Below are 23260 nucleotides of genomic sequence, written 5' to 3'. Positions count from 1 at the left end.
TGGATTAAGTAAAGAATATTAAGTTTAACTTAACTTTAATTTTGACATTAGTGAAGCTCGACCCGAAAATATGTATATCTTTACATATTTTGATGTAATATTTCTCTCACAGAAAGCAAATAATGTCCGGTAAATAGCTATTATTTGCTCGTTTTTGATTTGAAACTAAATGAGAAATGACTGTAAATAAAAAAACAAGCGTTTAAGACACGATTATATTGACATTGTTCGTTTCTATTCATGTAAAAGTGTGTTTTTTGACTTCTTTAACGTGACTGCTTCTCACATATGAATCCTTTCACATATTTCCTGTTGGGGCAGTCCTTGTCATGTTTGCGCCCCATGTTGTCATGGTGACCAGATCCCTTGACGCCTCGGTAACTTGACCTACCTGTCAGGTAAGGCTTCAGACTCCAGACGACATGAATGATTCAAACAGCGTTTGCTTGGACGTGAAGGTGGAATTCAAGTGAAAAGATTTTTGCCACGACGTGGCGAACGAGAGTGAAGTCATGGACTCAGACCAAGAAGACGAGACTTTCACCAACATATCTCTCACGGATGACACAGGTCAGTGCTTTCTTTCTAGACTCAAACAACAACATGTAGCATCTGAATGTCTTTTTTTTAAAACGTATATACATCTAAAATATCCTTACTTTTGTTATGTCTGACCCGGACGTAGCTGATAAATAACACCAGTGAACAAAGTTCAGTGGAGACTAACTAGTCATGAAACTCATTTCAACAATAACCCACAAGACCTTCAGATACTCGGCAAGTTATTAACAAATTATTTTCTGGTTTGTTTCATGTCTCGCTGTATTTTCCAAAATTAAAAAATACTGAAGCAAAAACACCATTAGTTTGTTCCCCTCCTCATAGTTTCTGACACCAACCATCTCTTCTGTAGCTTATCTTAAACACGTGCATGTTCACAGGTCGCTACATCGACTTGAACATAGATCTGTATTGACCTAAATATCCCATCATCTCGTTCTGTCTTTACACTAGCGACGAGATCATTAAAACATGTCATTTTCAAGCTCAGTAGATGGCGCTCATGCCTTGAAAACGATGGGAGAGCCAAAAATTGTACAGCAAATAGTAAGTAAGTATTTTTTTCCAGACCAGGGTCACAAACAACAAGAGACAAACACAGGAGTCTCAGAGAATCAAGGAAAAGCCTGCACGAATAAAAGTGTCTTCAAAGATTTCTTGAAGGAGTCAGTAGATCCATCAAACACAGAGAGAAGAAGATCGTTCCAAAGCTTAGGAGCAACAGCCTGGAAGGATTTCTCTCCTCTGGTCCTGACCGTGTGCCAGGAACCATCAGCAGATTCAGATCCACAGACCTTAGAGCCCGAGCTGGGATGTAAGGCTGGATCATATCATTGATGGATAGTTCTGAAAGTAAGAACCAGAATTTAAAAATTGATCCTGAAAGAAACTGGAAGCCAGTGAAGAGTTTTAAGGATCATAGAAATGTGAGTTCTTCTACTAGAGCGGCTCAGAATTCTCACTGCAGAGTTCTGAATCAACTGCAGGCGAGACAGCTCCTTCTTGTTTAGACATGAAAACAAACTGTTGCAATAGTCCAGGCGAGAAAACACAAACACATGGATTACAAGCTCCAGATCGTGTTGTGATAACATTTTCCAAAGTGTAGAGATATTTCTTAGTTGAAGGAAATGGCGTTCTCTGTAAATGATGACAGAGCTTTATGAAGCTTCATCAACTACTCATGCTCTATGTTTGTTCCTCTTTGACAACAAAGGATGCATGTTAAAATCCAAGATCACACTAAACTGAAAAATTCTCAACAACTTCTTCAAATTCAAGCCCACAGTTGTATTTCCACGTAATAATCTCAACCCACGTTTCCAAACTCGCTTATGGCAACTCGACTTCGGGAGCGACCGGACGAGACTTAATTTTTGTCAAAGAATGGAGCTATTTTACGTATAAGTACACATTTATACATTTTGATATTTATTTATACAGTTTGTCTTCTATTTATTTAGGTATTTATACATTTTGACAATTTGTTGTCCGTATGCAAATTAAGTGGACTGTCAAACATCAGTGTAAGGCAGTGATTGGTTAAACAGGCGAAGCAAACTAAAGCAATCGATGTCATTTTCAAAACTCCTGCAGCAACCGGTTAAAGCATTGACGCTGCACTAAGAGTGGAAGAATCTTTTCTGAAATCTTAGCAAACAAACTTGATAAGTTGTCACTCTTGTTTATGTGCATGAGAGTCTTTTAAAAAAAATAAATTGAATTCCCACAGAGGAGCCGGAGGAGGTTTCTACGGAAGTCTGGAATAGATCAATATCAATTTGGCGATACAAATCTTATTAAAAAAATAAATGTATATATTTTTTGGCATTTAAATATATTGTGTTACCATTGTTTTTATGGGTTATAGATCAATAATGTTTGCATTAAATACAATAATTCTATTTTATTCTTTTTTTTTTACCATTAACATGCAAAAATTCAAGTCGTTTATTCATGTTCCTGTTGCAATAAAACTTTCGGTGTAAGTGAAGTATGGGTGTTAGAATCAATCCACATTGCGATACATCAAAATATTATTTTCGCAATACTCTATACTCTATTTAATTTTTTTTTATTGATAATGATTATTGTAATAATATATTTTAATCTATGTATTTTTCATGTTTGGCTTGTAAAATCGCATTTCATTTGATTCTATGGTTTATACTTCAATCATGTGTAAAGTAAAATACATTCTATTTCATTATTATTTACCATTAACATGCAAACATTCACGCTGTTTGTTCACTTTTGTGTAGCAATTAAACTTCTGGCCCCTAGACCGCAGCAGTATTTCTGTCCTCCGCAGCTAAAATAACATTTATAATCCCAAGACAACCAGAACCATGACTGAGGACGAGAAGATGCAGCGTCTTTTAAAGCTGATCTTTGGACATATTTTGGTTTGAAAACAAATGAAAGCAGATGCACATTTGTCCAGAGTCATGATGTCTGTAAACTCTGCAACACCACATGACTACACACATATTCTTGTTCCTCCAGTATCGCAATGTATCGTATCGTTGCGCCTGTATCGTGATACATATCGTATCGCCAGATTCTTGCCGTCACTACCCTGAAGTCTTCGGAACTCTATCTCTCCTCGATAAATATGTGTATCTTCTGGACAAACGTGACTCAATAATATCGCCGAACAACATGTCGACCTCCGTGACTCATATTGCGTCACGACGCCTCCTCCCTGTAGCCGATGGTGATGACGTCACAGCGACCATCTTCATCCTAGTGTCCGCTCAGCTTGTCGGCGCTGAATGACTCTTTATAGCCGTATTTCCCCCCTCGAGACGGGTAAGTTAAGCGATACTAACCAGAGAACCGACGAACCTAAACCACCGAGGCGTGTCTTGAAAGGTCGCTTCGTATTAGCAACTTTAGCTTAAACCGCTAGCTACGTAACTTAGCCCGCTATGCTAGTCGTGTCCGGCCCGACACTATTTAGAGTCTTTTGACTAAAATATATATTTTTGTGTCAACAACAACAACGACGTTTGACTTAAAGACAAAACTATCAGTTTCATCATATTGGTTGCTAAACCCATCAATCGATAGTCGATTAGCTGACGAGCTAATGTAGCATGACACTAACAGATAAAGGCGATTTTTTTCTTCTGGAAATATAATAATACTGTTTGTATTTAAAGCAACATTCCTCGGTTCCTTTAATGGCGTTTTGGGGTTTCTGTGGCCATACAAAATAAAAAGTAAACAACAGTGTTGTGATGTGAAATGTCTTACTTCCGGTGGGCGTATAATGGACATTTTAAATTAGTTAAGATACAGACATTAAATTAATGTGCACTTAAGATTATTGTTGCTCGTGTGTGTTGTAAACATTCATTTTTATAGCATTTGAAAATACTTTATATATTGTGTGATATCGTGTGTTCTTCCTGTGCAGTTACCAGTGGACCTGCAGCCCTGCATCCTAAACAGGAAAACAATCTGTTCATCATGAACTGTGACATAGATGGTACGTCAGGAACAAAACAAAAAAAATATGTACAGGATTTTTTTTTCTGAGAGCGATCATTGTTGTCCTTCCAGGAGACATGGAGAACCAGGTTGAGGTGGAGGAGAAGACCAGGTTAATAAACCAGGTGTTGGAGCTACAGCACACTCTGGAAGGTAACAAAAATACTCAGGATGTGTCCGAAATCAAAATGTTGTTGTCGCGACTTGAAATGCACAGCTGTATTTGTTTTCCCCGACAGACCTGTCCGCCCGTGTGGACGCCGTCAAGGAGGAGAACCTAAAATTGAAGTCGGAGAACCAGGTACTGGGTCAGTACATCGAGAACCTGATGTCTGCCTCCAGTGTGTTCCAGACAACAGACACCAAGAGCAAACGGAAGTAATAACAAACAAATAAAAAAGGAGTCCCCGCCTGCTGCTGCTCGTGGGAGACAGCCAAGGAGACATTGAGAGGAGCTTCTTCTCAGCAGACCTGGTCTTGACTAAACCATCCGATTGGCAAACCAACAGTACAGTGAGTCCGGTCTGTTTAGAGGCGGCATCCTTTCCATTGGAGGTGTCCATCGTCTTAACCAATGTTTTCACCTCCTGTGTTTCTGTTACAATGTAGAATCTGGACAATAGTTAACGGTGGTTTGGGTTTGTTTGAGGGAATTTTTCCCAAAACAAACATGCACGTTCCTCTTGCCTCAAACTTGCACAACAGTGCTAATATATCATAGCAAGTACTATTAATCCAGAAACTTATGACTTAATTTATTTCTGTAAAAAGTTTTGTTTTTTTACTCGAGCCGATTTTCTTTTGTCTTCATTTTAATGCAAAACTGAACAGTATTGTCAAATGTGCATCTTCCACAGTGATTATAAACAAGAAGCTGCTGTTGTTTGTGTGAGGCTTGATAAAGCAGAAGCGCATTAAGAAGGAATTCCGAGTCCTGGGTTTTCACTTTTCACATCTTTGATACTGAAAATAAAAGACTCCCATCACCGCAATGAAGTTCATTGTCGGGACTGATGTTTCCGTGATCACGATGGGCGAGATGGAGGGAAGAGAAGCTCTTAAGCGCTGAAAGCCTGAGTGTTATCGATCCAGAAAACCTGTCTGCTGCAGGTCGGATTGTCAACCCGGAGAGGTTGATGCAGCCTCTCGAGAACCTGCTAGTTGTTCAAGGCTGATGGTTCTTGTTTTGCTCCTCATATGATGCATTAAAAAAAATGTAAATTCTGTAATAAATGTAATGTGATCACTTGGGCATGCTGATCATATATAACCCACCTCCACACATGTTCCTTAAACCCTTCATTTGTCTCAATAAAAACCTTTTGAGTGTTGATTTGAATCCGCGTGATATGAACACACACACACACATTATATTAAATCATTTTACTTAGATCATCATATAGTTTGCAAACAAATGTCAACAGTAATGTCAGCCAGCATCCGGTGAGAACTGTTCAAGCTCACATCGGTTAGAAAAATTATATTGGCATCCACTTCAGCAGATCTCTGGATGTTGGGGGGGTAAGGGGGGGGGTCTTTGCTGCAGGCAGACCAATGACAAACTCACAGTTTCTACAGATCCCGGCTCAGAGAGCACAATACATGTACTTTAGAAAAAAAAAACAGCTTGAAAAATCGCTCAAAAACCTTCATCAAGTTGGATTAAAACTATTTAAATAAATCCAATAAATATTAATATCGGCTACTTGATCCTGACATGTCTATAACTAGCTATAAAAACAGCGATGCAGTTGAGAGACTAACGGAACTTACAGAGTGAAGAGATTGTTTTCAAGCTCAGGAGACGCTCTGAAGCAGCCCACCTGTAGTCCGACGCTCCTCGACATCAAATAATGTCCTCCGTCACAGGAACGAGGGACGGACACAGAGATGCAGGCTCTTGTTGTAGCTAAACACCGAGGAGCTACAGAGAGGGAAGAGGTGGACGTCTCGGAGGGAGGATGAGGAAGCAGGGGTGGAGACGGCTCGACAGGTGGAGGGGCGTGACAGGAAAAGACGAGACAGGGCGGGAAAGAGTTGTCGCCGGAGTGTAACGGTGTAGCAGTGAGGGAGCGACGGATGATGGCGCAGCCGCGGTTATCACAGGAGGGAACGCATGCTGTTCCTCTGATAGGGGGAGCAGCATGGACGACCCCGTCACCTCTTCTCTGCTCCCGAGAGGAAGCCGACATCGAGTCCTCAGTCTTTCCGTACCCTCCTCTTCCTCACTGCTTGTTTGAGACCCTCCTCGGACTCTTCCTCCTCTTTCACCTGCGGGTCAGAGAGTGGAATCATCGATCTTGAGAATTGAAACGGTGACACAAACTGAGCCTCTGTGAACTCGTGTTTTAGTGACTTCTAAAACGACCTAAAACAAACCTCATCTTCTAATCTGCTTTCAGGGGTTTTGCTCTGCTCTTCTTCCTCATCAACATCTTCTTCTTCTTCCTCCTCCTCCTCTTCTTCCTCCTCTTCATCTTCTTCTTCTTCTTCTTCCTCTTCATTGTCGTCTTCCACGTTATCCACGTCCTCCGCAGCTTCTGATGATTCAAAATAATTCATGAAATAGTTCAACCACAGTGGTACTTCTCAAAGATGCTACAGTAAATAAAAAGTAGAAAAATAATTTCAACTCATTAATTTCCACGCAAGAGAATTAGTGAACTTTTATCTTAACCATCTCCTGTGTGTCACTTTCTCACCTGCAGCAGGTTCTCCTGCAGCGTCGGGTGCCTTTTCAGCCTTTTCAGCCTCCTCTGCCTCCTCTTCCTCCTCCTCTTCTTCTTCTTCTTCTACATCAACTCTGGGTAGGTCAACCTTCTTGTACACGTAGTCATCAGATTTCTGGAATGAATCGAAGACATTGAAGTCAAATGCTTTTCTTTACTACTACAACTGTGTTTTCTTGCCAGATACACTGCCACACATTTAAAAACACAGTTCAGCGGTTGTGGATTACCTTGGGCCAGCAAAAGAGCACGATGAGTCCGACAGGCAGACCCACAGTCAGGATGTAGACCACCCAGAGCCAGGGCCGCTCTTCAGCAGCCAACATCATCTGAGCGATGACCCCGGGCTGGTTACGACATCACAGGCGAATGCATCAGTGGAAACGAAAAGCTCACAAACACTCGCTCTCCTCTTCACTGACCTCGTTGGCGCTGGCCACCAGCTTCTTCAGGCCCCAGCTGTCCGAGGCCCAGCGGTCGGCCACCTCCTTGTGCGAGGTGATGATGAAGTTGTCAAAGTAGATATCGGAGGTCATGGACCACAGCTCCAAACCGACGGCCATGAAGGGTATCATCTTGAACGGCTGCAGGTCTTCGAAGAAGTCGGGGTTGTCGATCTTGCGGGGCTTCCAGACGCCCTTGAAGACACGAAATGCGAGAGTTGACGAGAGACATTTTTAGAGTCGCGTCATAAACACGGTTGGTTACCTGATAATTTGGGTTGTCCACGAGTGTTGCCTTCCACTTGCCCTTGAACAGTGGATTATTGATCGTCGGCCGTTTCCACTCCCCACAGCCCGGAGCCGTCTCACAGGCCGAGTTGGGTACTTGTGGAGCTTCCCACTCGCCATCCATGTCCTCGTCCCTACGCACAGAGTGAGTGAACGTTGACATCCATAAACATTGGAAGGAGGTGGAGAGATGTCTAGTTACCAGTCCTCTGGTTTCTCTGCATTAGCGTCAGAGATGAACTCGGGTTCATCATCCAGCCATCCCTCTGGCTTCACTGCGTCAGGGTCCTCGATTTTGGCAGGCGCGTCCTCGTCCCTGAACGTCCATCAGGATTATTCTCACGACACGATTCTCCATGTCTGGGATTTACTCACCAGTCTTCTGGTTTGGATTCCTCCGGATCAGGGATCTTAGCCTTCTCGTCCCAGTCGTCTGGCTTGGAGTCATTGGGATCGTCGATCTCTTTGGGCGGGTTCACGGGAGGAACCACGTCATGCAGGAGGCTGCCACGACTCACGCTGGACTGGTCGATGAACATTTCATAGCTGTTGTCGGGGTTCAGGACTGCAAAAAGAGGATTTTATGAGAAAACATGACCTCAGCGCTCGACCAGGACGACGATCAGATTGTACCTAAAGTGTAGAGGTGAGTCTTCTTGTCGGTGTAGAACTTCTTCAGGTCAACATCGGCTCGCTTGGCATGTTTCTCTTCCACATCTTTGTTGAGAGGGTTCTGGTGGCGGAAGATGAAGTGCAGCTTGTAGTCCTCGCCACACTTGTCGGGTCCAAACATGATGGTGTAGGGAGTGCGGTCGTGGAACTGCTCCTTCGGGGAACAAAAAAGAGGAGTTCAGCCGCAGTATGAAGATAGTTTAAGAGTGAGATTAAGATTAAGATGCGAGTGAATCCAAACATAGTATGGATCAAAACAAGTTCACCCTGCTAGATAAAACCTATTCTGAGGTGAGGAGAGAAAAGCGTAGAGAAAAAGGAAAATAACATTTAAAGTTCAACCAATAAGTTGATGCCGTCTTAAATAGATGTTGAACCTCTATTGTATCATCAGGGTCTGTTTGTACAAAACTCTTTTCACTGAAATATTGACATTAGAAAATGATCTTAAGCCCCGCCCACTGAAAACAATTTGTTTTTCTTAAGCTAAAATCTTGTTTACCATAACCACACCCACTCTGCTGTGATTGGTGAACCGTTGAGGTTTGTCACCACGCGTCATCAATCCAGGTATTCTTCACCCCAAAGAGATTTGTTGTATAACTAAAGGGCTCCGATGTAACCTCTTGTTCGCTGAGATTTCAGACGGGGGAGAACTTTATAAAGTAATAAGTCCAAATTTGGTCATGATGAGAGACTAACTGCATCTTTGAGAGGAAGACTTCAACATTTGAAACATGCGAGTCAGGAGAGTTGCCTCTAACAATTGGCAAGTTAAAGGTTCTGGATAAAAAACGTGTACATACCAGATTCAGGTCGCCCTCGTCTGACAGCAGTTTGATATATGCGCCGCCACAGTCGATACCATCCTGGAAGTTCACCTCATATCTAAAGAGTGGGAGCAGCCGGTTTGTGACTGAAACACTTGGATGGAAAGATGCGCGCACACACACTTACTGCAAAACCAGTGGATCATCCTGAAAGACGAATGGTTTCTTCAGCAAGGCGGAGATGGCGTGGTGCTTGGCCCGAGACTTCAGCACCAGACCCTGGTCTCCTGGTACCTTGTTCTCCTTCAGTTGTTCCACTGCCCACTTTCCTGTCATTGCACATCATGGTTGTTTAAAAAAAAAAAAAAAAAAAAAAAAGATAATGGAAACACAAAGTCAGACTTGCGTCATTCACGTACCATCGTATTTGGCAATGTTGTCGTCTGCATCTTCCTTTACCGTCATCGACTGCTGCCACCTGAGGAGAGTCACCACATGAACAAATGAATGTACAGTAGTTTTCATAGACCATAACACTATGGACACTTCCAGTGCGAGTAAAGGGCTTTGGTCTTTAGTCATTGGGTGAGAATGTTCGGCAGATGATTATTTATTATTATAATACACACAAAATAATCAAGCGAAACTAAATGCCTAATTAGATGGACAGATAAACTGTATTGATCCCTCTAGATTGCAAAGATACGAGACTCATGGCCGTACAATCTAAAAAATGGTGTGTAGAGCGAGTACACTCGTCGTCAGGTATTCCGTATCCTTTTCTGTTCAAATGCTCGGACAAAAAAGGTTCTTTAAACGTCCAATGACATCATCCATTTCCCGGGAGCCAGCCTTCTACCTAAACACACTGGAGAGACACTGTCTCTCAGTTGGCCTGGAAACGCCTCACCCTTCTCCCTAAATAGCTGGAAGACGCTTCTAGGGAGAGGAGAGTCCCACCTTCTTAGATCAAGCTGCAACACCACCAGTTAAAGATCGAGGGGTGACCACATTCCTGCTGACCTTTCGTACACACCCAAGTGACCTTTACTTCAACTCACAGGATAAACTCAATCAATCAGTTTAATTATCAAGTTCTTACTTTGAATTTCATAGAAAGAAAGAGGTGTTGTCCTTTATTTTTTTTATATTTGCGTTGCAGTCGAGCTTGATCAAGAACAAGATGGTAGAGTGGTTGCCTGCAGTCCAAAAGGTTGCAGGTTCAATCCCAGCTCCAGACAAGCTTGTGTCGTTGTGTCCCTGAGCAAGACACTTTACCCCGATTGCTCCTGATGGTAGATTTGGCGCAGGTGTGCAGCCTACTCCCATCAGTATGTGTGAATGGCTATCAAAAGCACTACCGAATTTCCCCTCGCGGGACTAATAAGACATTTGATAATTACTCTGGTCTGGGTTAAAATACAATATTAATATCACATACTAGGTTAAGCGTCATGAAGCATCATTGTGTGTTTAAATTGAGCTGCTGTGACCATGTCCTCTCCCCACTGTGGGATTAATAAAGTAATCTTGTCTTAAGTAAGTAAGAAATATTTGTAGACGCTCTCCTAGACCAGGGTCACAAAGCTCTTAAACAATAATAATTGGTGACATCTATGCACATAATTAAGGATAAATAGAGCCCACATATTCAAATATCGATGCCATAGGTGGATTTATTTACCAAGTAAAAGAAGTTGAATAAAAAACCAACCTGTCCAGTGATCCATCATCAAATGTCTCTGTGAAGAACACATCTCCAGTAGGAACAGGAGTCTTGTACGTGACCTAAAATGTTCAAGTAGAATTGGCGACACACACTCAAAAATTAAACTGCTTAAGCTTTTTGCATTTCCACAAAAATACACTCCTTATATACCTGGAAAGAGACATCGGATTTGACTTCAGCACCGTCTCCATCGGACTCGGGTTCATCAAATGGGTCTTCATCCACCACTGTGGCCTCCTCTTCCTCGTCGTCCTCCATGTCCCTTTCTTCCATCAGACTCTTGATCTCCTCCTCGTCCAGGCCCATATCTTCGGCGACATCTACTATGTCGTCCATGAATGGCTCATCTTGGCCCATCACCCCTGTTGCCACCAGGAAGGACAGAAGCAGTAGGCCCAACATCCAACTCCTGCCCAGCTTCATCTTGAGGAGAGCAGACGGAAGTACAGTATAAGTGAACAAGGTTAATAGCAAACAGATTATATCCAACTGCCCCTTTTTGGGTCGCTTAAGAATAACACCGTTTGAAATACTGAGAGACTTGTTGCTCTATGATGCTACAGAGTTGACTTTGGTGTCATCTTTTATCATTTCATAAGGCATCTCTCCTAAGATTCACTGACACGTATGTTGCCTTTAGACCTATTGTACAGTCCAACGACTCCATTCATCTAATGGAACACTGCATTCATAAACTCCCATCTCTCGAGTGCTGTTGAAACACCAGCTGACACCTTGTGTCAATTGATTTGCACGACCTCCATTTACAAAATAACACCATCACCCCGTGAGTGGGTCACATACAATATTGCACAGAAAAGAAGATATTCGTATAGATTACTGCCCATTGATCGGTTTCATACAGCTGCCTTCACTTGACTTCGGAAATGTAGGCAAGATTTCGATCTTCCTTTCCTTGTTTACTGATCAACTAGCTGTGGTCTATTTATTAACATGTAGTCCACAAAAATGAATGATCAACTCAAAACATCTTAGCTTACATATAAATGACTAGCATCTTCAAAAACGTACTTCTAATGCTCGACAATGAATCCATCCTACTGTTTTACGAGCTCTTCTGACGTCTGATTCAATTCCACGGCTGCCTTATCTGTAGCATGTCATGCTTCGAGGAGGTCCAGTCAAGTGAACCATTATCCCAGCAGGCACAGCCATGAAGCAGTTACCAGCTGTAATCCAATATCCAACTGTTTCCCTTTTAAAGCGATCTATTGTCAGGACTGGAAAACCACTGTGTGACATGTTTTGCGAAATAAAAAAGGGCGAGTGATGCGATCTCCCATCTGGCTGGAGATGCTCGTCTGAGGCGCTTCTAGCATTAGCATCGTCATGGTTGTAGCGCCGCACAGAAATAGCCAACGTTAGCATAATAGGAGCTTAAGCTACCAAACAATGCGCTTAGGTACGAAGCCAGAGCAGTTGGGATGAAAAACAATCTACAGACTTCATCTCTCACCAGAAAATAACTTCAAAACAGCCTGAGAAATAAATGCAGTGTAACCGTTAGCTCGCTACGTGAGCAGCGACGCCTGGGAATGAATGAGCCCGAGCGTACCTTGTTTCCTTTTTTCACCCCGAAAAAACGCCCGTGACACCTCGACGAACCGCCCGAACGTTGGCTCGTCTGGAGCAGATGTGGAGGGTAACGGCCGCGGAGGGCGTCACAGCCCAGAGATAAGATGAAGACTTGAAGATGGTTCGAAGGAGAACAACACGGTTACTATGGCTGGTCGTCCGAGGAGTCACGGAGCATGCGCGGTGAGACGGCCAGGCGACGTCTGGTGGTGCCTTCACGGGAATTGGACGTTATGGGTCCACTTGGAAAAGCTATGCAAACGAACAGTATAAGGCGTTGTCCGCTTTCATAGTTAAATAAGCGTAAAACTCTATTTTGTTTTCTCAAAAATATTGTCTAAAAAATTGCAACGTTTACAATAATTAATTGATTAATTTCAAATAGTGTTCTCAAATCTCTTCATTATAAATTTTGATATTACAATTACACTATTAACCAGCTATTACACCATTTTTTTTTAAATTAAAAAAACAACCTTAATTGGTTGAAATATCCCTTTACTTTACTCTTTACTGCTGTTTTGAACGCAACGGATACAGTACCGGAAACACTTCTTGTTCGATAAATAAAAAAAAGATAAGAACGTCTTTTTAATTATAAATGACGTATAACCTCAATTACTGTATATGTTATTTACAAAGGCTTTTTAAAATCAAACTATTAAACCCATTGAGGAAAAGAAAACCTTTTATTTTGTCATAGATTTTGTGTTTCCGGGTCAGAGTTTAGACCCGTTCATCGCGGGCACACGCGTTGCGCACTAAAATTCAAGTCTTCTGACAAAACTTGTTTTTTTGAATTACAAAATGAAGGAAACGCCGCTGTCGAACTGTGAGCGTGATTTCTTGCTCAAGGCCATCGAAGAGAAGAAGGTGAAGTTTGTTGACGTGATGCTCGCTAGTAATGTCTGACTTGTGGACACTTCAGTGTAACAACAGTGTCGTTGTAGCGTCTGGATGGTCGAGGAACCTACGACTACAGGAAAGTCAAGATCACGTTCGGGACGGACTTCGGATGCTGTTTTGTGGATCTCGGCAAAACCAGGTGAGGCACTTGTTTTCTGACACTTCATCAGATGTGCGTTAACTTGAGTTGTCACTCAGGGTCATGGCCCAGGTGTCCTGCGAGTTGGTGACCCCGAAAGAGAACCGACCCACTGAAGGAATCATATTCTTCAACATTGAACTTTCGCCGATGGCTTCACCAGGGTTCGAACAAGGCAGGTGAGAGTGACCAGTAATAGGTTGGTATAGACCTGGACAAAGTGGAGTCTGGGGGCCACTGTGTGGGTTTGTGTGGCCCTCATAAGATCCAAGTATGATCATCAGTGTGTGTCTGTACAAAAACTCACTTTTCATTTAAGGTAAGGTAAGGTAAGGTAAAACTTTATTGATCCCTCAGGAGGTCTCCTTTGGGAAATTGTTTAAAATTTATGTTGTATGTTAAATACAACATTCGAGATTCACCCATGTTAACTATAACCACACCCACTCTGTTGAGTCTCCAACTCCATGGGCTCGTTGTATAAACAAAGAAGGGAGTGATTACAGCTGGCTGGAGGGGGGGTGAAGTTATTATTATGTCATAATGGACTCTGCTCTCGTAACCTCTCGTACGCCGAGATTTCAGACGGGGGAGAACTTTATAAAGTGATAAGTTCAAAACATGGTCATGAAGAGGGACTTACTGCAGCTTGGAGACTCAGTTACTTTAAGTTACTTATTACTTTCAAAGTAAGTAGTAACTAAGTAAAGTAACTTATTTGAAAGATAGAAATAAAGGGAAGTTTGCCAAGTGTATGGATCAGTGTACGTTTGTTGTGATTTATCAATTCAGACCAAAGGTAAGAATAATACATGAAGTAAATTAAACAAAATAATTAACAGGTTTTTGAGAGGCTTTACAGCCCAATTTGTATCCCCTTAAGGAACTGAAACACACAAAAGTCACTTATCTATCATTTTTGTATTGATCACACAAACCCTTTGAAAAGAGACAAGTCCATTAAAACACAACAGCCTGTAAAGGAAAATAACAAACGATACACAATTTTAGGTGTTAAAATAAATACCTTGTAAAATAAACAAGTGCAGAAAACAGTCACAAAATCAGCATTTATGTCTTATCGGCTGACGGACAGAAAGTGTTGTGTTACTTGTTTCATTGAAGTGATGCAGTCTTCAGTTATGGTGTTTCTTTTTTTTTTAAATCACGTAGGTTCTTGAACGCACCATAGAAATCCTATGTTCATTGAAGGCATCATTGATGAAAAAGAAGTGTAAAGAAAGTTCTTCACCTCACCCAGAATACATTTTGGATTTATATTCAAATAATAGTAACATAAACTTCTATCTATTTATCATCTCCTATGGCGATAAATAGACTCTTATTAAGGATTGAAAAGTATTCGACCCAGGTCTCTAAGCATCAACCCTTCTGTTGCTCTGCCAGATGAACTAATTCAACTGAATGATGATTTATGGAGTAACAAAGCTGGTAAAATCACAGTAGGTAAGTAATATTTGTAGAGCGTTTTTCAAGTCCAGGGTCACAAAGCGCTTAAACAATCAAAACAATACCCAAAAAAATATATACTTAAAAGGTCAAGATAACACTGAGGCAAACACAGGAGTCTCAGAGAATCAAGGAAAAGCCTGAACAAATAGAAATGTCTTAAGATGTTTCTTGAAGGACTCATCTGTGTCATCAAACACAGAGGGAGAGGAAGATCGTTCCAAAGCTTAGGAGCGACAGCCTGGAAGGATTTCTCTCCTCTGGTCTGGAAGCGTGTTCAGGAACCATCAGTAGATTCTGATCCAAAGACCTCAGAGCCCGAGCTGGGGTGTAAGGCTGGATCAGATCAATGATGGAAGGTCTGACCATGAATAGATCTGAAAACAAAAAACAGAATTTTCAAATTGATCCTGAAAGAAACTGGCAGCCAGTGAAGAGTTTTAAGGATCGGAGAAATGTGAGTTCTTCTACTAGAGCGGCTCAGAATTCTCGCTGCAGAGTTTTGTATTAACTGCAGTAAGACCGTAATGATTAACATGTTAAAGTAATTAGTAACGGCACTTGTTACACAACAACTAAAGTAGTTACTGGAAAGCGTTGCACCCAACACTGTATAAAATAAAATGTCTTGGAATAATTTCATTTATTTTGGCCTCTGAAGACAGAAGAAGAGCCTCAATGACAATAATTTATAATCCGCTCTCATCTCCAGGCAGTCTGAGTTTTCAGTGAAGTTGAACCGACAGTTGGAGCGATGTTTGAGAAACTCCAAGTGCATCGATACAGAATCCCTGTGTGTCGTGTCAGGAGAGACGGTAACATCCGACATGTATAATCAGAAAGCTGTGTGATCATTGCTCATGTCCGTTGCCCTCCATCCGTGTTTGTTGTCAAGGTGTGGCAAATCCGAGTGGACGTTTACACGTTGAATCATGACGGGAACCTGATGGATGCCTGTAGTATCGCCGCAATCTCAGCGCTGTGCCACTTCAGGCGCCCGGACGTCTCCATCCTAGGAGACGACGTGACCGTGGTGCGTGACCCAGACTGCTTCTTAATAATCACATCCCATATGGATGTATATGAAATGTATTTCCTTTTCTTTTGTTCCTCTAGTACAGTGTGGAGGAAAGAGAACCCATCCCTCTGAGCATCTACCACATGCCAATCAGTGTCAGCTTCTCCTTCTTCAAACAAGGGTAATGTTGACATAAATGAATAAGTGGTTGATAACTAGCGTTCACACTTAATTTTGGGTCTTTGGTGCAGCACCTACCTGCTGGTGGACCCCAGTGAACGAGAGGAGCGGGTCATGGACGGACTGCTCGTGATCGCCATGAACAAGCACCGAGAAATCTGCTCCATCCAGTCGAGTGGAGGCATCATGTTGCTCAGAGAGCAGGCGAGTGCTTAGATATTCCACTGTGATATAATAGGACGACTAGTTCATTGTTTATTGATCAAGAGTTTACTTTGTTCAGTCATTTCATTTCCTTCTTCCTGCTTCCTTTTCACACGTCATGGGATTCTCTATTATTGATTTACCGTATTTCCCGCGCTATAAACTTTTTTTCACAAATAAAATGACCGGATTGTAAGACGCATGACGTCAGTCAAACTTTATAAAACGCGTTCACGTTAACCTCTTTTTAGTTGTAAATCATAAAAAAACACCGTCTGATACCAATTTAACATTTTTTTTCAAAATGAAAAAAACAGGTACAATACAACCCAATGCACCAATTGTTATAGTTAATTTCTCGTTAATCCACCCGGAATGATGGCAAGCGAGTCTGTGTTCCAGTGTTATGGTAACGCTTCGTATCGCGAGAATTGCCAGCGAGTTGTTAAATAAATCCCAGAACACTCATTATAACTCTGTGTATATATAACTCCCAAACACTCCTGACTACGGTAGCCGTAACACTAAAGGTTGTGCGTATGTGGTTCACCAAAGTCGTACTCAAATATTTTGACCTAGTGCTTTCATGTACTACTAAAAAACGCTTCTAGGTCAGTAGGTTTAACCTGAATTAACCCATATTTAAGGAAGGCACAGAAAATAAATGCTTTTAAGTGCGCCTTATAGTATGGTAATATGGTAAACCGCTTATGTCCAAGTACTGAGCCTTGTGGAACTCCACAATTGATTTCCCTATCTTTCATTTTGAGTTTTTACTTCATAAATATGCCCCACAACCAGGGGCCAAAATCTTTTAGCACTTTCATTTATTCAGTTTCTTTACCGCTATTTCCTTATGGGGGTCGCGGGAGGATGGAACCTATCCCAGATTCTACAGGTGAGAGGCAGGGGACACCCTGGACAGGACGCCAGTCTGTCACAGGGCACACAAAGACACTCAAGCATTCACACACACACACTCATACCTATGGACAATTGCCCCAAATTCCCAATCAACCTCTGTATGTTTTTGGACTGTGGGGGGAAACCGGAGTGCCTGGAGTAAACCAACACAATACGGGGAGAACATACAAACTCCACAGAGCAGACGAGCAGTATGGATGTTTTTTAGTGTCTTTTTGGAAGAAGTTCTTCCCCGAGCTTCAGTCGCTACAATAAAATGAACAAACATTTGTGTCTATAACTTTGTGTAGAAATCTACACGACGTGCACGGGTGAAGCTTGTCCTCCTCTTGTGTTGAAACAGGTGATGCGGTGCAGTAAAATAGCGAGCGTCAAGGTGTCCGAGATCACCGACCTGATCAGTAAAGCTCTGGAGAACGACAAGGCGGCGCGGTGAGTGCTCACTTCGGGGGATCGTCGCAACGTCAACAAACTGATGGAGTTTTTGTGTTCAATCCACAGAAAGGCGGGCGGTCGATGCGGATTCGCCGAGTCGATGCCGCAGGAGCGGATCACGGCTCTGAAGACGCAGGAAACGTCCGTGGAGATGACGGACCTGTCCGACGACGTTGTGGAGAACACGGAGGCTGCACCTCAGATGTACCGTCCGACACGTATTTGAAGTGAAGTCACGGCGAGCTCAACCGTTCTTCTTTCTCCTCAGAGTTCCGTCCCCTGTCATGCTGGTCCCCGGCGTAGGACAGGTGGGCGCGACGCCGCAGAACACCTGGGAACTACAGGACGAGGAGTGCGAAGAGGAAGACGAGGACGTGGTTGAAGAAGAGAAAATCATCAAGAAGACGAAGGAAGAAGGTCAGGATGTGTTGCTGTGTCCACTTGGTTTCCTGTCTGTTTGTGAACGAATATTTAGTGCGAAATGACCTCATGATGAACATTTCTTTGCATCCCAGGAGATGTGGTTGAGATATCTGACAGTGAGGAGGAAGACGTTGTCATCCTGAACCCGGAGACGCATGCCAAAGATTCCAAGTTAGTGCAAAAATGCAACTCATGAAGGGATTTTATTCCACACTCATGGAGAAGGTTCTGCGTTACGAACTGAATATAAGTCACAGTAACTCTGTACATTTGAATTTTGATGTGATGCTGTTAGCATTAGTTGTGTATAAGCTAGGGCTGCACGATATTGGAAATTGGTGCGATATTCAATATTGGTGTCTTGAATTGCGATATAACCTAAAAATGTAGCCATGTACACGCGCAACCGTGAGTACTGTAGTGGAGGTCCGGGGGTTTAAGGAAAACGATGCGATATTTCCCTTTCGTTTATTTCCGGGCTTCGGTGCCGGCATGATCGGGAAAAAAAATCACTTATTACGCTCAGTTTCGCAGGATTTGCATCGGTTTCCCGCGAAACTGAGCAACATCAGAGAGGAGCCGCCAGCGCGTCGCGATATCACCAAATCAATAATAAATCCACCTCCTTCTACACGCACACGTAACCGCTTATAAATGGAGAGGTTTTCACTTGTTTGGAAGTTCACGATCTTATAAGAAAACAACTGTGACGAGATGAAAGGTTCTTACAATATGTTGCTTTATCAAAGGAGGTTGAAAGAGATGACTGACTGGTTCACTAGTGTTTGAGTAAATCATAAGTTAGTCTTACTTCCGTGTATATACTGAGCTGTGCTAAGTCAGCGCGCCGGCAAGACGCGTAGCCATAGCAACCGAGCCTAGCAAGCTGTGCCGCACAGCTCACAGACAGACGGAGACGTAAACGACAACGAGACATAGAAGTACAAATTGACAACTTTACAGAACATGACACTGATTGGTAAAGGTGCGCGTTTAATAAATGCTTGATTTATACAATGAAAGATTATAAATGATCGCACATGTTTTCGATATGCATATTACACGTGGCAATATCGCGATATCGATATTTTTTCGATATATCGTGCAGCCCTAGTATAAGCAGAGTGAGATAATTTCACAGACCTGAGGATGATCCATAGCTAACTTCAGGTAAATGAAAAGTAAAAACTCTCACCCATTTGTTTCTTCACAGGCAGGCAAAATCATCCAATCAGAAAGAGGCAGCGACTTCCAAAAAGAAGAAGAAGAACAAATAATAATGTGCGAAAAATAAAGCCTGTGAAGTTTTGCAATTTTTTGTTGGGTCTCTTTCAAAATATCATGAGAAGAATCTTTCTGCTCTATAATCGTTAACTCTGAACCAAGAACTCACACGAGTCGTTTTAAACTGATGGCACCACCTAACAGTAGGAGGGGGATATGAATCCACACATTATTGTCTTATTGATTTGATACAGGGGAAATGTGGTGGAATAAATAAAACAAATGTATACTTGCATCATTGAGTCCAGGGTGCCAACCATAACACCATAGAACCGACAGGGCGATGGTGGCCATTCTTGCTCAATATAAACCAAAGCGTGTTTGAGAAGCTATTGTTTAGACATGTTGGATTCTTGTTGATATTTGTAGTCGTGGTAAAAGATTGTGTGTTACGATTGACAAGCTCACGATGGAAGGTTTTCCCTGAAATACAATTAGCACGAATGAAAGTAATTTATATTAATAGAGCGCTTTTCTACAAGCAATAAAATAATCAAAAAAATACTCAATAAAATATATGCTTAAAAAATCAAGACAAAACTGAGAACAACACAGGAGTTCCTGTAAATCAAGAAAAATAATTGTATATATGTATAAGTATATTAAAAATGTATAATTCCCTATTTATCCTCCATAAGTAAGATATATTAGTGTATCATTATTAGGAGCAAAGAAAAGAAGTGGCCAGTACGGGGATCGAACCCGCGACCTTGGCGTTATTAGCACCACGCTCTAACCAACTGAGCTAACCGGCCGTGGTGCACTGATGTTGAAAAGGTATAGATATATAGTTGCTCATACTAATTGTTCCCTAAAAAGCAGCTAATAAAAGACGTCAATACACACGTTTTAGGTTAATATGTTGTTTAAAAGCGACGCGCTGTCGATGGAGGTGCGTGTGTGTGTTTCTAGCGGTGTTATATCGCGCGCGCGTGTGTGTTTTTCGATACACGCATTTTGGCGCGAAGCTCGGCGACATTAGCCTGTTAGCATCACTAGCTCGTCAGCGACTGTAGCTCCACGTCTGTCTCACAAACACGACATGTCTCGAACTGGGAGGAAAAAAAAGAAAGAAACGACAGAAGTCAAGCCTCAGGAGGAGAGGAGTGAGAAAAGACCTAAAAGAGTCTTCAACTACACAGAGATGGACAGGGCAGAAGCTCCCGACAGGAGGACGGAGGACTATCCCGACAAGACCTCCAAGAAACGACGATTCCAGGACGAGGACGAAGAGTCGGTCGTCGGTGTTGAAGTTCACTCCATGTTGGAGAGATTCGGGGCCGACATAAGCAAGGTGATGGTGGCCAAGAAGAAGCACCTGGAGGGCCTCACCAAGACCTACATGAAGGGCAGCCAGCAGAGACTAGAGCAGCTGTGGAACCACTACCACGGCCAGAGGAAGAAGGTGACGCAGCAGTATTCCGAACAAGTGTCCGGAGCTCTCCAGCAGTGGGAGACGGAAGCTCAGCGGGCGGAGGAACAGGACGAGAAACTCAACAACCTGTTCAAGCAGCAGCAGAAGATCCTCCAGCACGCCCGGGTCCTCCAGAACCAGAAGCTGAAGACCATCCGAGACCTCTACGAGCAGTTCGTGAAGAACATGGAGGCGATGGAGACGAGTCACCAGAGCTTCCTGCAGGAAGCCAACCAGGAGCTGAGGAAGGAGATGAGCTCGCTGCAGAAGAAGATCCTGATGGACACTCAGCAGCAGGAGCTGGCGACCGTCCGCAAGTCCCTGCAGACCATGTTGTTCTAGCTGGTCATGAGCAAGGAGAAGAATCCACCGTTCAGTTCGTTGAACTTAGTTCTAACCGGGTTATTGTTTGTGTTTGATCCATGATGTCATACACAAGTAGTCATTCTAATAAAATAACTTTAATAAGGAATGATTTGGATGTTTTTATTGAAACCAAAGTATGGACAACAAATGAAACCTTTGTGTTATCTCAGGGTCAAAGTGACCCAAAGGCCTGAAAACAAAAGTGTTTATAGTATCCCTTTCGTGGTCTCTGGGTCCAGGTGAACGATAAATACATCTGCAGTGGTGGAGGTCGTTCACCTTGACCCAGAGACAACACAAGGGATATCTCACAGTAAACAAAGTATTTCCGGGCCTTTGGGTCATCTTGACCCAGAGACAACACAAGGGATATCTAACAGTAAACAAAGTCTTTCCGGGCCATCGGGTCATCTTGACCCAGAGACAACACAAGGGATACCTCACAGTAAACAAAGTATCTTCAGGCCTTTGGGTCATCTTGACCCAAAGACAACACAAGGGTTAATGCTCATTTTGATTATGTTAAATAAGATATCCTAAAATAATGAAGTCTCAAAGCGAAAATACAAGCCTTGACATAAATGTAGTATTTAATTCAAAAACTCAACTTAAAGATGTGACTTAATAAAAGTTAATTAGTTAATTAATTGCATGTTATGTCTTAAAGGGAAAACACTAGTCTTAACCTGTACAGAACATTTTATTTTGGAGATACATCCAAATATGTAACTTGAAAAAACGTTTTACTAAATGTTATGTCTTATTCTAACTTATATGAAGTATTTTATTTAAAAATCAACTCAATATGTAACTTAAATTTCAAAACATTTAATTTCAACGTTTCAAAGTGAAAATAACAGCCTTAACTTATATGTATTTATTTAAATATATTTTAAATAAAAAAAATCAACTCAAAGACGTATTGTAAAAAAAACAGTAAACGTTACATCTCTAAGGGAAAATACAAGTCTTAACCTGTATGCAGTATTTTCAATTGTTATCAACATAAAAAATAAAAATCTTAAAGGGAAAATACAAGCCTTGATCTATATATAGTAGTTTATTTTTATAATCAGCCCAAATATGTAAAGTTAACATTTTCTTACTGCATTTTCCATGACAAAGTCAAAATACACTACTTTTTCTATTCTTTATGGAGTATTTTGTAAAAAAAAAATCAGCTGAGATAATAAACAAAAAAACATGTTTTATTGCATGTTTTTTCTTTATGTGAAAATACAAGCCTTAACTTAAATGTAGTATTTAATTTAATAAATCACCTCAAGTATTTAAAATGGATGGATGGATGGATGGATGGATGGATAGGTAGGTAAATAGATAGATAGATAGATAGATAGATGGATGGATGGATGGATGGATGGATGGATGGATGGATGGATGGATGGATGGATGGATGGATGGATGGATGGATGGATGGATAGGTAGGTAGATGGATGGATGGATGGATGGATGGATAGGTAGGTAGATGGATGGATGGATGGATGGATGGATGGATGGATGGATGGATGGATGGATGGATGGATGGATGGATGGATGGATGGATGGATGGATAGATGGATGATAGGTAGGTAGGTAGATAGATAGATTGATGGATAGATGGATGGATGGATGGATGGATGGATGGATGGATGGATGGATGGATGGATGGATGGTTGGATGGTTGAATATATGGAGGGATGGAGTCAAACTGCAAATAAAAGATTCAATCTATTCGCTTTGTTACCCTGGTCTGGAAAAGCGCTATACAAATAAAAATTACTTACTTACTTACTTAATTACTATATGTAATATTTAAAAAATCACTTCATTTCCAAACCAAAACAATGTTTTACAGAATGTTATGTCTTTAAGGGAAAATAAACACAGGTTAACTTATATGAAGTGTTTTATTTTAAATATCAATTCAAATATGTCACATAAACAACAGCAGATTATATCTTAAAGTTAAAATACATGCCTACACGTCTATGCAGTATTTAATTTAGTTTAACTGAAATGTGTTTTTTATTTAAAAAAAAGACATAAACTGCATTTTACGTCTTACAGTGAAAGTAAAAGGGATAACAATCTTCTCTAATATGAAACATAAACATTTTTAACGACATGTTCGGTGTCAAATTGAAAATAAATGAAACCAACGTTTTATTCCATGTTGTTGCAATGACCACACGCGACCATGTGGGGGCGACAGTG

The 23260-nt window shown here is 41.7% G+C and overlaps 4 protein-coding genes and 1 non-coding gene across 7 annotated transcripts; 3 read left to right on the top strand and 2 right to left on the bottom strand.

Annotated features, from left to right (window-relative positions):
* Nucleotides 1-429: 429 nt before the first annotated feature.
* Nucleotides 430-5387, top strand: scoca (short coiled-coil protein a). Of its 3 annotated transcripts, none has more exons than XM_087801107.1 (4): nt 430-570; nt 3983-4054; nt 4132-4209; nt 4296-5387. In XM_087801107.1, the coding sequence occupies exons 1-4, from the start codon at nt 513-515 to the stop codon at nt 4436-4438; spliced, it is 351 nt and encodes a 116-aa protein (XP_087657233.1). In that variant the 5' UTR covers nt 430-512; the 3' UTR covers nt 4439-5387. The 3 variants fall into 3 exon arrangements, with proteins under 3 accessions (XP_087657233.1, XP_087657225.1, XP_087657241.1); XM_087801099.1 differs by having other exon boundaries at nt 445-570; nt 4129-4209; XM_087801115.1 differs by lacking the exon at nt 430-570 and adding an exon at nt 3262-3372 and having other exon boundaries at nt 4129-4209.
* Nucleotides 5388-5424: 37 nt separating this feature from the next.
* On the bottom strand, nt 5425-12431 carry clgn (calmegin). The gene is made up of 15 exons (XM_087801088.1): nt 12264-12431; nt 10838-11110; nt 10673-10746; nt 9378-9436; nt 9146-9287; nt 8995-9076; nt 8150-8342; nt 7892-8081; nt 7719-7832; nt 7494-7650; nt 7208-7423; nt 7016-7132; nt 6759-6900; nt 6436-6596; nt 5425-6327 (listed from the first exon to the last, which is right to left on the bottom strand). Exons 2-15 carry the CDS (start codon nt 11108-11110, stop codon nt 6256-6258), a joined length of 1992 nt encoding a protein of 663 aa, XP_087657214.1. The 5' UTR covers nt 12264-12431; the 3' UTR covers nt 5425-6255.
* Nucleotides 12432-12917: 486 nt separating this feature from the next.
* Nucleotides 12918-19312, top strand: exosc9 (exosome component 9). Its single transcript, XM_087782810.1, has 12 exons — nt 12918-13156; nt 13234-13328; nt 13388-13507; nt 15511-15613; nt 15694-15831; nt 15915-15997; nt 16068-16200; nt 17468-17556; nt 17626-17763; nt 17828-17976; nt 18075-18153; nt 19196-19312. The coding sequence occupies exons 1-12, from the start codon at nt 13091-13093 to the stop codon at nt 19257-19259; spliced, it is 1257 nt and encodes a 418-aa protein (XP_087638936.1). The 5' UTR covers nt 12918-13090; the 3' UTR covers nt 19260-19312.
* A 635-nt stretch (nt 19313-19947) lies between these two features.
* trnai-aau (transfer RNA isoleucine (anticodon AAU)) lies at nt 19948-20021 on the bottom strand. Its single transcript has one exon. It is a non-coding gene; the product is annotated as a tRNA-Ile (tRNA).
* A 103-nt stretch (nt 20022-20124) lies between these two features.
* sycp3 (synaptonemal complex protein 3) lies at nt 20125-21152 on the top strand. Its single transcript, XM_087782798.1, has one exon. The coding sequence runs from the start codon at nt 20309-20311 to the stop codon at nt 21020-21022; it is 714 nt and encodes a 237-aa protein (XP_087638924.1). The 5' UTR covers nt 20125-20308; the 3' UTR covers nt 21023-21152.
* The last annotated feature ends 2108 nt before the right edge of the window (nt 21153-23260 follow it).

This window comes from Callionymus lyra, chromosome 1, assembly GCF_982586985.1.
Source record: "Callionymus lyra chromosome 1, fCalLyr1.hap1.1, whole genome shotgun sequence".
Lineage (NCBI taxonomy): Eukaryota > Metazoa > Chordata > Actinopteri > Syngnathiformes > Callionymidae > Callionymus > Callionymus lyra.
This window is presented reverse-complemented; position numbering and strand designations above follow the sequence as displayed.